The 15,116-nt window shown below is 28.3% G+C and overlaps 1 protein-coding gene across 1 annotated transcript in view; it reads right to left on the bottom strand.

Annotated features, from left to right (window-relative positions):
- Positions 1-10,628: 10,628 nt before the first annotated feature.
- LOC100210673 (microtubule-associated protein RP/EB family member 1) overlaps positions 10,629-15,116 on the bottom strand; it is a 29,855-nt gene continuing 25,367 nt past the window's right edge. The window contains exons 4-6 of the mRNA XM_065814159.1: positions 11,776-12,144; positions 11,068-11,220; positions 10,629-10,982 (exon numbers count right to left, since the gene is read on the bottom strand). Coding sequence (XP_065670231.1) covers positions 10,914-10,982; positions 11,068-11,220; positions 11,776-12,144 — 591 coding nt within the window. The 3' untranslated portion in view covers positions 10,629-10,913. The remainder of the gene's footprint in view (positions 10,983-11,067; positions 11,221-11,775; positions 12,145-15,116) is intronic.

Here is a 15,116-nt window from a genome sequence, read left to right as displayed (position 1 = left end):
AACATTTTAAGTTTTAGCAATTTTTAATTTCTAACAAGATACCACATAGACCTGTTTAAAATTAAAATATACCCTTCAAAACAATGATAAATTTTAGAAAAATATAACTTGTATCAGGTTTCTAAACTTTAATACTTACAGGTTCATATACTGAATGAAATGCATGCGCATATTTGGGGAAACTGGAGTAAAACAGGGTATTTGGATTAAATAGGGCTTTGCAAATACACTCCTTTCAGAGCTTTAAAAACTATAGCAAATAATTGGATTTGAAGTAACGTGATACGAGACGACGCCATCTTGAGCCATGGTCAACTTTTCACACAGCATTATTGTTACCTAGGTGAATACAATTTTTCGCATTTCTTTTATCTAATTTTTTCAAATTACGATAATCTGGTACATAATAGTTAAAGCTTTGAACTAAAGTTTATATTGTATCTAAATAATATCTTTTGTCCACAAATTTAACAATAAAGTCAATCCAGTTTCGATTAGAAAGCATTTTAATGTGTCACACTACAATGGGGTAGATATGTTTCTCACTTAATTGTATATTTAATTTATAACTGTTAAAACCGCAGTTCCTGCTTTAAATTGAGTACTGTCTTAACACCTGCCGCCATTCCTTATTCATACTGTCTCTTCCTTTGCCGCCATCTGAACTCAAGCCTCTACTGCTGCTTTTTACTGTTTCTCCACATGGTTTTATAACAGTCGCAAAATAGACACCAATAAAATGAAGACGTTAAAATAGCAAAACAATCATTTTAAAGTCCTCATCTTACAAAAAGGCATTACTGGAAGCCAAATAGAAAAAAATAACAGGTAAACCACCTCACATCAAAAATAACAGATCCGAAGCCCAAATTAGTCAAACAACAGATAAACCATCTCACCTCAAAAACAACATATCCGAAGCCAAACAGTGTAAATCTTTAATAAAAAATCAACAGATGAAAATACAGCATGCCTTTATTGTGAGGAGTTCTTACCATATGACGAGTTTTTCCCATGACCTAATTTTGCTCCATTCCAGATCCCATTTTGCGCCAAGCATAGATCAGAATGGGGTATTTGTGTATAAATTTTTTAAAGTTCAAGAAATTAAAATGGTGTGGCGGAATAGTGTCGCAAAATTTTGATTGTCGCAAATTTTTAATGTCGCAAATTTTATTGTCGAAAATGTAAAAAAAGAATAATGTCGCAAATTGTCGCATTATTGATGGTCGAAAAACAGAATAAGGAATAATGTCGCAAAGGAGTTTAATGAATAGTGTCGAAAACAAAAAAAGGAATACTGTCACAAATGAACTTAATGAATAGTGTCGAAAACAAAAAAAAGGAATAGTATCGCAAATTAATTTAATGTAAATACTCTTGTATAAAAATACAATTTCAATAAAAAAACACTAAACACTTTGACACGGAAGTGAACGGACGTGTTTCTGCAGCGGGTTTGTTTTGAAAATTTAAAAAAAAAATTATTTTTTTTTTAAATTGTTTGCAATTATTTAAATAAAAAAATATACATAAATATATATTTTTAAATAAAGACATATTGGTTAATTATGGCTATTACAATGGATCATGTAAAAAAAGCAATACAAAAAATATTTAAAGAATTTAAGAAAGAAATAGACGAAATGATGAAGCAACATGAAAAAAACGTGTTAAACATATTAAGCGCAAACACGAAAATTATATACGATAGATTAGATAAAGTAGATTTAAAGGTTAATCATCATGCAAAACAAATAAATATAATAGAAAAAGACGTAGAAGAAATCAAAAGAAGCTTAAATATTTACGAACACCTTTTTGAAGAAAAAATTAAGACAGCTATTACTTCTTAGGGAAAAAAAAAACATCTCACATCGAAAAGCAAAATGATAATCTTAAAATAAAAAGTAAACTAAGAGAGATGAAGGATGATGGAGATAGATCTCGCAGAAACAATTTAAGGGTTGACGGGTTAAAAGAAAACGAAGGTGAAACGTGGATTGACATCGAATTAAAAGTCAGTAAAGTTTTTGAAGAGCATTTGGGGTTAACAAATATTAGGATTGAAAGAGCTCAGAGAACTGGTCAGAGAGATTTAAAAAAACCAAGAACAATTGTATTAAAACTGTTATAAAGATAAAGTTAAATTTCTAAAAAAAATCTCAACTAAAAGGTAAAAATATTTATATTTATGAAGATTTTTGTGCCGAAACTGTCACAATTAGGAAAGCTCTACGGGATCAGATGAAAGTTGAACGAACGGCTGGAAAATATGCGTTCACCTCCTACGATAAGTTGATCATTCGGGATTGGGCTGCGAACAAAAGTAAAATATTATTTTCGTAACAGATTTATATATACTACAACTTTATTTTACATTCTATATAATACTTTGTTTAATTAATTTTACTTATAAAAATGGAATCTATATTAATGAAGATTTTTGTGCCGAAACTGTCACAATTAGGAAAGCTCTACGGGATCAGATGAAAGTTGAACGAACGGCTGGAAAATATGCATTCACCTCCTACGATAAGTTGATCATTCGGGATTGGGCTGCGAACTAAAGTAAAATATTATTTTCGTAACAGATTTATATATACTACAACTTTATTTTACATTCTATATAATACTTTGTTTAGTTAATTTTACTTATAAAAATTAAATTAAATATTAAGCTCTATATTAAATGTAAACATTCGAAGTATTAACAAAAACTTTGAAAATCTTAAACTCTTAGTGTATCAACTAAACCACGAATTTCAAATAATTTGTATCACGGAAACTTGGCTTAAAACCAACGGAAAAAATTCGAATTTTGAATTAAATAATTGCGCGTCAGTTCAACAACCGCGTTTTAACTACGCTGGTGGTGGTGTTAATATTTTTGTCCACAAATCAATTAACTTTATTTTACGTAATGATCTTAATGTTAATGAAACAGATTATGAGTCGTTGCGCATAGAAATTATAAAAAAAACCACCAAAAATATTGTAATTAGTTCTATTTATAGACAACCATCTGGTAGTTTAAGAAAATTTAAAACTTATTTGAGCAGTTTTTTAACCAAAACTAGTTTAACACGGAAACACATTTACTTAGCTGGTGATTTTAACTTAAATTTGCTTAATTATGCTTCAAATAAAAATATTCAATACTTTTTAGATACTCTAACCTAATATAACCTAATACCAACAATAAATAAAGTCAACGAGAATAACTAAGACTACATCGTCATTACTTGATAATATAGTTACTAACAATTTTCAAAACTATCGTTTAGGAACGGGTATAATCAAAACTGATTTAACAGATCACTTTCCAATATTCCTTATTACTGATAACATTACCCAAAATAATCCCCCCCCCCCCCCTCGAACTCTACAATTTTAACGCGACAGATCAATGAAAACTCCTTATTGTATTTTCGAACTCTTTTAGCAGAAAATATAGATTTCAATCTTATTTTACAATCCCATGAAGTGAATAATGCATATGAATTATTTTTAGCGCAATTCTGTAAACAGTATGACATAGCATTTCCTGTTAAAAAAACAATTATAAAATCCAAGTCTCTCTTAAACCCCTGGATGACCAAGGGACTAATAAAATCGTCTAAAAAAAACAAAAACTTTATGTTAAATATTTAAGGCATAAAACATATAAAAATGAAATAAACTACAAAAACTATAAAAACTTATATAAAAAAACAAAAAAATACTCTAAAAAAATTTATTAAGCAAAGTTGCTGGAAAAAACCAACGGCGACACTAAAAAAACGTGGAACATAATTAAACAAATAATTGGTAAAAATAAATAGGCTTTCGTTAAATGTAGAAAAAACTAAATTTATTTTGTTCTCCAAACCTAGTAAACGTGATGATGTTCCTCTAAAATTACATAATCTTTGGGTCAACAAAACATTTATTAAAAGGAAACCAATTGTTAATTTTTTAGGAGTAATACTAGATGAAAATTTGTCATGGAAACCACACAGAAAATACATAGAAAATAAAATCTCAATAAATATTTCCATATTATATAAAACTAAACCATATCTTAACACTGCTTCTTTTCATTTATTCATAGTTTTATCTCTTACTGTAGTATTATATGGGGTAGTACTAATTAAAGTAAATTAAAAAAACTTTATAGTAAACAAAAACACGCATGCAGAATTGTATTTGGTGCACACAGAACTTTTCATTGCGAACCTCTTTTAAGGAAGCTTGGTGCCCTAAGTATCTATAAACTTAATATACACCAAGTTCTACAATTCATGTTTAAAATAAAACATGGGCTTTCTCCTATTGTATTTCAGTCTCACTTTAGTGGAATCTCGCACAAGTATCCTACTAAATTTTCAATTAACAACTTTATTGTACCAAAAACTAATTTAAAACTAAGTTCTTATCAAATCCAATACCGTGGACCGTTTTTATGGAAACACTTTTCAAAATTTATTACAAAAAAAAAGAATATTCAAAACATCTCTTTGGAACAATTCAGGAAAGAATCTAAGAGTCTCTTATTACAAAATGACTATGATTTAAAATATCTCTTTTAAAATAAATACATAAATAATATAAATTATCTAAAAAAATAGTTATTGAAACTACTTCTCTTTTGTTGCAGTTTTATTTTTATTTATTTATTTTTTTTGTTAAAAAACTTTAATACTTTTATATTGTTGTTAATCTTTGATATATTGAGTAATATTTCAACACTAATATTTATGTTATATTAATATTTATATTGTAACTAACATGTGTAAAATTCTTATTATGTACTTAGCTACTTTTCTTTTTTGTATATAAACTGACGATTTTTTCAATGAAAATGGGGCTCGATGCTAAGACAGTTTATGTCTTCTGCTTGCTCCAGCTCTCTTATTTATTAACACGATTTATTTCATTGTAAATTTTAATATACGGCAAATAAATAATAATAATAATAACTTAACGAATAGTGTCAAAAATAGTGAAAAAGGCAAGTTGACTGAAATAATAACATAAATAAAAAAAATAGCAACAACTATAAATCTGTATTTAGCCATAGTCTGATGCCATACTGAAATAGCCTGCTGCCAGGGGCTTTAGTGCATACATCTACTATCAAATAGCCTAACCCGTAAGAGAGTGCTGCCTCAGGGTTAGGGTTATGGGTTCTTTCCAAATTTTTTGTACAACTATAACTAACTTTAATTGTATTTAAGAATTTAATTGTATTAAGAATTATAAAAGGTCACAATAATGCTTTGTTAAACAAAAAAGAAATCCTAAATGAAAAAACTACAGAAAATTGTAACTGCAAACAAAAAATATGAATGGGATGAAGAATGGCATGATTAGTTGAGTGCCCTGTTTTCAAGCCAAATTGTTTGTTATAAAGAATTATTTTTTTTTCTAAAAATGAGTATGATTTGTTATACATAATGCGTTCTAGTACTTTTGAGATGCAAGGAAGTATGGAAATAAGTCTATAGTTAAAAATATTAGTATCATCTCCAGATTTAAAAACGGGTATTACCCTTGCAATTTTAGGTTTTTTCGGAAAAATTCCTTGTTTAAACGAAAAATTAAATATATGCAAAAGAACTTTTTTAATATAGAAAATACATTTAATTACAACATTACTACTAACATTATCAATTCCTTTTGCTTTGTTTAATTTTAATGAATGCACAGCATCTAATAACTCTTTTTCAGTTAACTTAGCATTTTCCATTATTGATTTGCTTGGAGACAAGTATTTCTCCTTGTTAAACTCAATGTATTTTAATTTTGATGCTAAATTTAAACCTGCATTGACAAACACCTCATTAAATGTTTTAGAAATTATAGATTCTTTTGTAATAAGACTATTTTTTCGGAAGACCATTTAGCCTAAGTGTTTTTTTCCAATTACTTCTTTAATGACTTTCCATGTTTTTTGAGTATCGTCTTTAAATTTTATTATTAGATCAGAATAGTATAACTTCTTTGAAAGTTTTATAATTGGTTCAATGTGACCTTTATATTTTTTATTCCTTAATTCATTTTCATAAGTTCTTTTTTTCAGAAACACTTCATACAATCGTTTTTTTGTTGTTGTTATTTTTTGATGATTTTATTATTCCTGGTGTAATCCAAGGGTTTATAAATGTTTTAGTTTCAATAATTTTTGTTACCACCGGGAAATCTTTACCATAGTGTTTTTTGAATATCAGAAGAAAACTGTTATAAGCAGTATCTGTGGTTTGAATTTTTAAAATTTCGTCCCAGTTTTCAGAAAATAGAGAACTACTAAAAAGTTCCATAGAAATGTCATAATATATTCGATTTGTAATTTTTTTTTTTTTGAGGGGAGTGTTCGATAACTTTATGTGCGATTATAAATATTGGGAAATGATCCGAGAAATCAGATATTATCATTCCAGTTTTTATTTTGTTTTTTGTATATTCATTAATTATTATTTGATCAATTGAGGTTGCGCTATTCCTAGTAATTCGTGTTGGTTTATTAATTGTTGGAATGAATACATTTTGAAAATTTTTCAAAATAGATTCATTCCAACAACAAAATAAAAAATTTATGAACATCATTTTTCAATGAAAAATGATGTTCATAAATTTTTTTTACATTTTTATTTGTATTATATTTATATTTACAAAAAAGTCGCGTTTGCAAAATAAAATTTTGTTTTTAATTAAATTTTTAAAGTGTTTTTCAAAAAATTTGTTATGGCGGTCTGTACACAACATGTACAATGATGTTTTTAGTGGTTTTACTAATAACTTCGATCGTTAATGATTCGCAATCATTACTAATTACACTAAATTCGGTTAGCGGTTTAAAATTTAAAGAGAATAAAAATACATACTCTTCCACCTATTGTCTCAGAATTTGATAAATAACTTTATAGTTTTGTAGTTAAAAATTTGAATCTTTTTTAACTTGTTTATCTCACAGAGATCTCTCTGTGAGACAAATAAATTTAAAATTAATTTCAACACTATATAAATTCTTTAAATTTATCAAAAAAATTTTGAAAGCTCCTAATATTTAGGTGTAAAATAGAGAACTCGTTAATATCTATATCAGCAGAAAGATTAGAAATATCGGAATTATAATAAGAAAGGCATATGTTGCTAATTATTTCATCAGTCTTAAAAAAATAACATCTGGATCTGAATGACTCTCTAAAAGTATATTTTTATTTGTCTGAAAAGCTTTAAAGCTCAATTCGCGAAAATTCATATCTTCCATAACAACCAGAAAGGTTCCATAACAATAAAATATTTAAAGTATAAAATAATTAAAGGTTTGTAGGTAATTTCCTCTATTTGAAGATTATTCCTTCTTTGTCTATCTTCAAGCTACCTTAGTTTATTATCTTCTTTATCTCTGCTCTCTGATTTTGATATGATTTTTTATCAACTCGATAATTTTTTTTCTTGCATGTCTTGTGTAAAGTTCAGACTTTCTTCTATATCTTTTTGCACAAATTCATTTTTGTTTAATCTTTAAACGTAATTTTTTGTTCCTCTTTAATTAATATATTTTCTTTACGGAGTGTCGCACACATATCTGTTGTAGTATTTATTTCTTTTAGCAGACCATCAATTCTATCGTTTGTTAATTTTAGATGTTAGCCCCCCCCCCCCAGCCCCAAATAGGAGGGCAACAAGTCAAATTTGAATTTTTTTTTTCAATCTTAAACTTAATTTATATTCATCGACAAATTTCAAATTTGATTCAATAACCTCTTGTTAATCGGTTTTTATGACTTTATAAAGAGATTATTGAATCAAATTTCAAATTCTTTGATGAATATAAATTAAGTTTGATATTGAAAAAAAAAATTCAAATTTGACTTGTTGCCCTCCTATTTGGAGCTGAGGGGGTGGGGGGCTAACGTTTTGGGGTTTTTGTTGTTCCTAGTCTACAATCACCGCAATTTTTGCATAGCATCCTTATTTCTCATATATATGAACATACTTGAATATGGAGTTTTCTTCATGTTTCAAAGTTGCTTAGTTCAAACATCAAAAAAATTGTCTACGGCCTTGTGACTTGAGCTCCAAGCCAAGTTCCACAAACAGACTTTCATTCGAATCGGTTTAACCTTTAGTATCAATAGAATGCCCTTGTTTTTGAAAGAATTTAAAAAGGGGATTTTCAGAACCAACAATGGCTTTGCAACCAACAGCCTTTTTGAAATGCTTGATGTGGCCTCGGCAGGCCAAAATCAGTGAGGGTTTTCCAAGGTCAGATTTCAGCCTTAAAAGTACATAGCATTTTTACATTCTATATTTACTACAGTCAATTTACTATCAATTTTTTTGTAACCTTACATATTATATGACTTTAAAAATTCAAACAACACATTTAGTAATAAGATTTAAAAAATATTTTCTTATTATTTCTTTACCTAATAACTCCACGCAGTTTGCTAGTAGTATCAAACAAATAGCGTGCACATTGTCTGCTATGCCCTCATTCTTTAAAAAGTCAATGATTGAATTAAACTGGTTTAGGTCAGTGATAACTCAGTATTTGGTGCATCTAGCAGACGAACCTTGCCATCAAAACTTAAAACTACACAAATCCTGTTCTAAAATTTGTTACAGTGTTCAGGTATCAAATCGTTTATTATTTTTTCATCAAAATGTAGTTTAAGCTTCACATATTTGTGGTTGATGTGGTACTGCAATAACTTTTTAAACTTTTCAAAATTGTCATTTTTCACTCTGCATACACTTGGATATGAAAGAGGCAGCATATCTGGATTACCTTCCAATTTAATTACCAACTTTGCTTGAGTAGCAGTGATACTATTAACAGATATGTTGGCTCCCAGAACTGTTCTTATTGTGTTATAAATGTTTTCTTTGCCAATTTCATTATGTTGAGATGAAGCATTTTAATGTTTTTTTCGATTCTTTTTCTTTCTGTAAGCGACTAATTCTTGGCTTGTCTTGGGCTGCAACTTCTTCAGATTCATAAACTGTGATATATGCTTTGGTATTCGTGATCAGCCTATAAGCACTGATAACTTGAAATCAAGATATAAGCCAGGTAAATATGAGGGATCCAAGAATGCATTCCTCTTGACAGTGCTCTGTTACTATGGTACATACCATTTTATTTAAAAAGCAGAGGATTATATATTTCATTAGATTTTAAAAATAGTTATTATTTAAATCATAGTTTAGATTGAAAATTATAACTTACTACATTTTATATTTCAGAAATAATATGCTACCTGAATCCAACACCAAGCTAGCAAGATATCAGTTATTTTTTTGTTCTGCGGCTCTTTTTCCGAGAGAAAACAGAAACGTGTTCATTAAGAAATAATATAACTGCATTATTATTAGAAATAACAAATAACCCAGCCGGCATTTTGTCTGGAATAAACGTCTTTTTAACGTTTAAAAAATGTCTATTTTTTTAACCAAATATTGGCTGGGAAGGGTGCTCCCTCCCCTTCTTTTTTAAAGGAGTTCATCAAAATAAACTGTTGATTTTTATGTTTCTATAACTTATTAAAGCATACACACACAAAAAATCTGAGTCAATCTTTATCAGAAGACCTTTTGCCAGAAAAACCTGTATGCCATTGATTGATTGCAACCAATAAAAAGTGTCTACAATGGTTACAGGCCTGAAAATAAACCTACATTGATAATTTTTGGTATGTCTTATAAATAACATATTCATTTGTTAAAATAATATCCAGTTTTAGTTTTTTCTCGGGTATACTATGCTTAAAAACTTTTTCCCGGTATACTAACTTAAAAAAAAAGAAAAGTTTTTTTTTGAAAAATTGATGAGACCGGTGCGAAGTAAAAATAATTAAAAAACAAAAAATGTATTTCTTTATTATATTCCGCAAAAACTTGCTTATTTGTTAGTGAAAATTTTTTTATGACCTAACTTCTGAATACCCCCTATGTATATACTTCAAGACCCATGCTTAATGCCAGATAATCGTGTTTGGCTGGAATTTGAAGCTTTTCTGTTTATAGACTTCAAAGTTGTCACAATTAAATTGTAAAGCAGACCGGAATAAAAACTGTTATCAAGTCGATCAAGGAGTTTCACCTAGAAAAATAAAAAAACTTTTTCTGGAGTAATTGAAAAATAATCTTTAAGATTATAAATAATAAGAATGTTGAAAAAATCTTTACCTCGAGTAACTTAAACAAATTTTTACCTAGGCTAACTGAAACTGAAAATACTCACTAATAGCAACTGATATTTACCTCGAGTAACCAAAACAAGTCTTTACCTAGTAATAACTGAGCTAAATATTTACTAATAGCAACTGATATTTAACTCGAGTAACTAACAAATTTTTTATCAAAAGTGACTTACCAATACCGAGAGTCACTAAAACAAATTTTTACCAATAGTAATTTTAAAAAACATTTTCACTTCAAAAAACAAAACTATTAATTTAGTTTTTAGTAGTAAATATCTACCTAAAGTAACAAACCATATTAAAGAAAATATTTTTAATATAGTGTAATGAAAAAAATGATACATTAAAAAGAAATAAATTATGTCTAAACAACATAAACAGACGGTTTTTGAAAATTGCTATGGGACTGAGAGAATTCGAAAATAGGAAAAGAAATAATCAACTAAAATTTATTTAACAAATTGTTTAACTACATTATGTATAACAAAACTCAGAGCAAAAAGACAATAAAAGTTTACCCCACAATTTTATAGCAACTGACAAAGTGCGGACGTTCAAGCAATCGCTTTTATTTCTCAAGAAGCGCCCGACACGAGGCGCTAAGCGCCTTAATAAATTACAGAACGTAAACAAATTTACAGCACATCACTAGTGATATTTTGTACCATTTCGGGAGCAAAAATATTCTGCGTGATTTTACCAATGAAAAAATAAATTATATTAATATTCATCAGCCTCTCCAGAAATTTCTTCTCCATTTTCGAGTTCATCAGGAGGCGCGAATCCTTCCTACAACAGAAAACATCAACAAAGTTAAAAAAATTAATTGGTAAAACAAAAATACGATATACTTTTATCTTTTAAAACAACTTACTTCGGTAGCGTATAGAATTTGTAAAACTCGCTCGCTTAGTTCCAACCCGGCATTTTCCGGTTCTTGACATATTACTTCAATATCCCTAAGCTTTCCAAAGTAAAAATCTCGTTCTTTTTCTAAACCTTCCACGTTGGTCCGAAGTTCACTTAACTATGAAAAAAAGACTAGAAAGAATAAATATTGGATTGAAATATTAAATTTGGCGCGCGCGCGTGTAGGTATGTATGTGAAGAGTTTATTATCAAAACGCAGAGAGCATTACATTAAAAACATTGCAAAATATTAAAGAACTCGATTAAGAAACAAAGCTTTTGAACAAGGAAAATTAGTAAATAACATAAAATGAAATATTGCTTCAACTTACACCTTACTAATTTATCCTGTAACTAAAAAATGATCGATAATAAACTTTTTACATTTTCCTTATTGACAAGTTTTACATTAAATGACACATGTTATTCTTTTAATCCTTATATATCCCTTTCTTTTGAAATTTTTTCCTCTTTCGGAACTGATTTTTATTAAAAAAAAATCTCAGTTTATGAAATGTTTAAGAAAAAGCAACAAACAAAAAAGTAGTTAAAATAAGTTCATGCTTATTAGATAAATAACCACACAAAGAGGAAAGTAAGAAAATCGCAAGTTATAAAGAGCAAAAAAAAAAGATAAAAAAAAGTTAAATAATACAAAAACAAAATTAATTACTTCAATAGTAAGATTCTCAATTTCATGTTGGTTAACAGGAGCTTTGATGTTTGGTTTGGAAATGTTTGACGCAGATTTCTGTGGAACGGGTGAAGCTTTTTTTTGTGTGGCAACTGATGGTAACTTTTGTGCAATAGCGACTGGTTTATTACTAAGAGGCTGCTTGTTAACAGCTGCTGTTGGTTGAGTTGGTTTTTTAACTGCAATTCCAGTTGAACCACCAGTTGGATTAGGCATTACACCTCCTCGAACAGCTAAAGCATCATACTCTTGACCACCGTAATTTGCATCAAAAAATTTCTTGAACCATTGCAAAAACTCAAAATTATCTTGAAACTTTCCTTTTACTAACTTATCCACAGGAATGATCTATAAAACAAAGCATTACATTAAAATACTGATAAAAATAAAATAAAAAAGATTTAAATATTGCAAAAACTAAAAGCTTAAAACTGAACATGATACAACTACACACAATTATGCAGTTACAAATAATGTTATAGATGCATGCAACATATATAAATATATATATATATATATATATATATATATATATATATATATATATATATATATATATATATATATATATATATATATATATATATATATACATACACATACATACAGTAGGCAAAAAAATAAATAGCACAAGCAATTTTTTATAAGTTTTTTCTTTTTAACTTATCCATTTACTCATGTTTTTTAAAAACTGTAAAAAGTTTAAATTTACATCAAAGAGTGCTTCTTTTATGAAGATTTTTATATGTACTTGTGCATGATTTTACCAAAAGATTATTGTTTTTGAAAACATTAAAAGCACACAGGTGTATTATTGGAAGCAAAAATATTATTGGCACAAAAATTTTATTTTGTATTTTTTTGAATTTTGGCGGAAAAAAAATAAAATTTTGGTAAGTTTAAGTCTAAAATTACATTTACATATGAAACACATAAGATATTTACATATGTAACATAAAAAATATATGTAACCCATGAGTTTTGATTAATTGAATAAAATTGATTAATTTATAGCAACATGCACATTGTAAAACAACATTGGACGATTTCTCAAAGAAACTTAGTTGTGGATTTGGTAAATAATGGTAAGACCTATAGAGAAGTTAATAAGCAGACTGGAATCCCTTTTCGAACAGTCGGCAACATTATAAAAAAAGTATAATTTGAATGGGACTACAACTAATATAGCAGGAAAAGGCCGTAAAACAAAAACATCTGCTACCATTGATAGAAACATTTTACAAGTCAAGCAAAACAGATTTGAAGCTGCTCAAAGATTGCAGACAAAATTAAAAATGACCACAAAATCATGATTTCAGGTCAAACTATTGGAAATAGAATCCGAGAGCAAGTAATTCATGTTAGAGTATGTCGCAAAATACCCTATTTGATTTTAAGACATATGAAACAAAGATTATTATTTGCAAAAAAGTATGTTGACAAGACTATTGAGTACTGGAAGAAAGTAATTTGGAGTGATGAATCCAAATTTAACCTGATCTTATCAGATGGACAGCAAAATGTTTGGTGAAAACAAGACGACGCATACAAATTGAGTTGCACGAGAGGGACAGTAAAACATGGTGGTGAAAATGTCATGGTGTGGGGATCAATGGCGTGGCGAGGAGCTGGCAAATTGACTTTCATTGAATCAACAATGAACTCGATTGGTATATAGACATTTTAAAGCAAAATTCGAAGCCCTCTGCTCATAAATTTAGATTCGAAAATAACTTCGTCTTTCAACAAGACAATGATCCAAAACATTATGCCATAGCAACAAAGGAATATTTTCGAAAGAATGATATTAATGTGATGGAATGGCCTGCCCAGTCACCTGACCTTGATCCGATTGAACATTTGTGGTACATTCTAGACCGGAAAATTAGAGATCCATCTTACAGAAGAAAAAATGATCTAAAAGCAGCCGTAGTTGAAGCATGGGAGAAAATAACTCCAGAAGAAACCAAATCTCTAGTGAAATCAATGCCTCGACGCCTGCAAGCAATAATTCTGGCAAAGGGTGGCTCTACTAAATATTGAAAAGTAATTTTTTGTCTAAATTTAGAAATTTTATTTATTTATGTCATTATTTTTTTTTGCAAGAAAATATTTGATGAATATAAGTGCATATGAACTTATATTTGACAATTTTTGAATACAATCCTTCAATATAATGCTATTTTCAAATAATTGATAGTTTTTTTCCCTTAAAAACAAAAATTAACAGAGTTCCCACTATTAAAACTGGGCTAAAATTAAGGATTTTAAGGAGATTTAAGGAGCTATTTTCCTAATATTTAAGGAGATTCGGTCGCGAGCAACAATTTTTTGAAGGAAAAAGTAAGGAGACTTAAGAAAAAAACAATTATATTAAAAACAGAATCTTTCTTTTTTCAATAAATTTTAAATATAAATAGATAAACTATTATAAATGAATATATATATATATATATATATATATATATATATATATATATATATATATATATATATATATATATATATATATATATATTCCAACAAGTTTCTTTTTTTTAACATATAGCTTCTCTAGTAACTCTTGTTTTTTGCAAGCAGCTCTTTTTAATGCATTAGATTATGATATATCAGCTTTAATGTCATCTAAATAGAAAAGGAATCATTAAATAATTACATTACATTTAGTGATATAAACTAAAAAAACATTTATATTCAAGGCATAAACCTTAGGCTATTCTTTTTTCAGCACGGAATCCAATTTCATCAGATGACTTCTTTAAATTTTCTATTATAGATAATGTCTGTCAAATTTAAGTATTGACAATTTCAATATCTTCCATAACTTTTCTTTTTGCTTCCATTTTTACTGTTTTTTCTAAAGACAGGACTTTTGAACATTGACCATCAAAATACTTCTTTCTTGCTTGTTTGCAGTAATCTAATTAATCTTTTGCTATTTCAACTTCATAAGCCATGAACCCATGAAATGTGAGGTAATCTTGGATTGAACATAAAGGGATTATAGTGTCTGGGGACATATTGCCATCAGTCAGACTTTTGTTGCTGCTAAAACCACATTCAACTTGAGCTTGTCCGTGCGATAAAATAAGGACAATTTTGAAAATGTGCTGTAGATTTGCATACATCTTTGAATCAGTGTATTTCCACGCAAAGTAGTCCAAACAATCCTCATCCTTATCAAAAGTCAAAAATACTTCTTTGTTATCAATGACCACACTTTTACAGAACCTGGAATATTCTTTCTTAGCTAAATCACCAACAGAATCTCTAATTTTCTTGAAAGTAACAAGCTTCATCAACAGTTTGTCAAAAAAATA

Source organism: Hydra vulgaris, chromosome 12, assembly GCF_038396675.1.
Source record: "Hydra vulgaris chromosome 12, alternate assembly HydraT2T_AEP".
Taxonomy (NCBI): Eukaryota; Metazoa; Cnidaria; class Hydrozoa; order Anthoathecata; family Hydridae; genus Hydra; species Hydra vulgaris.
Note: the sequence above shows the minus strand (reverse complement) of the source record. Positions and strands in the feature narration are given on the sequence as shown.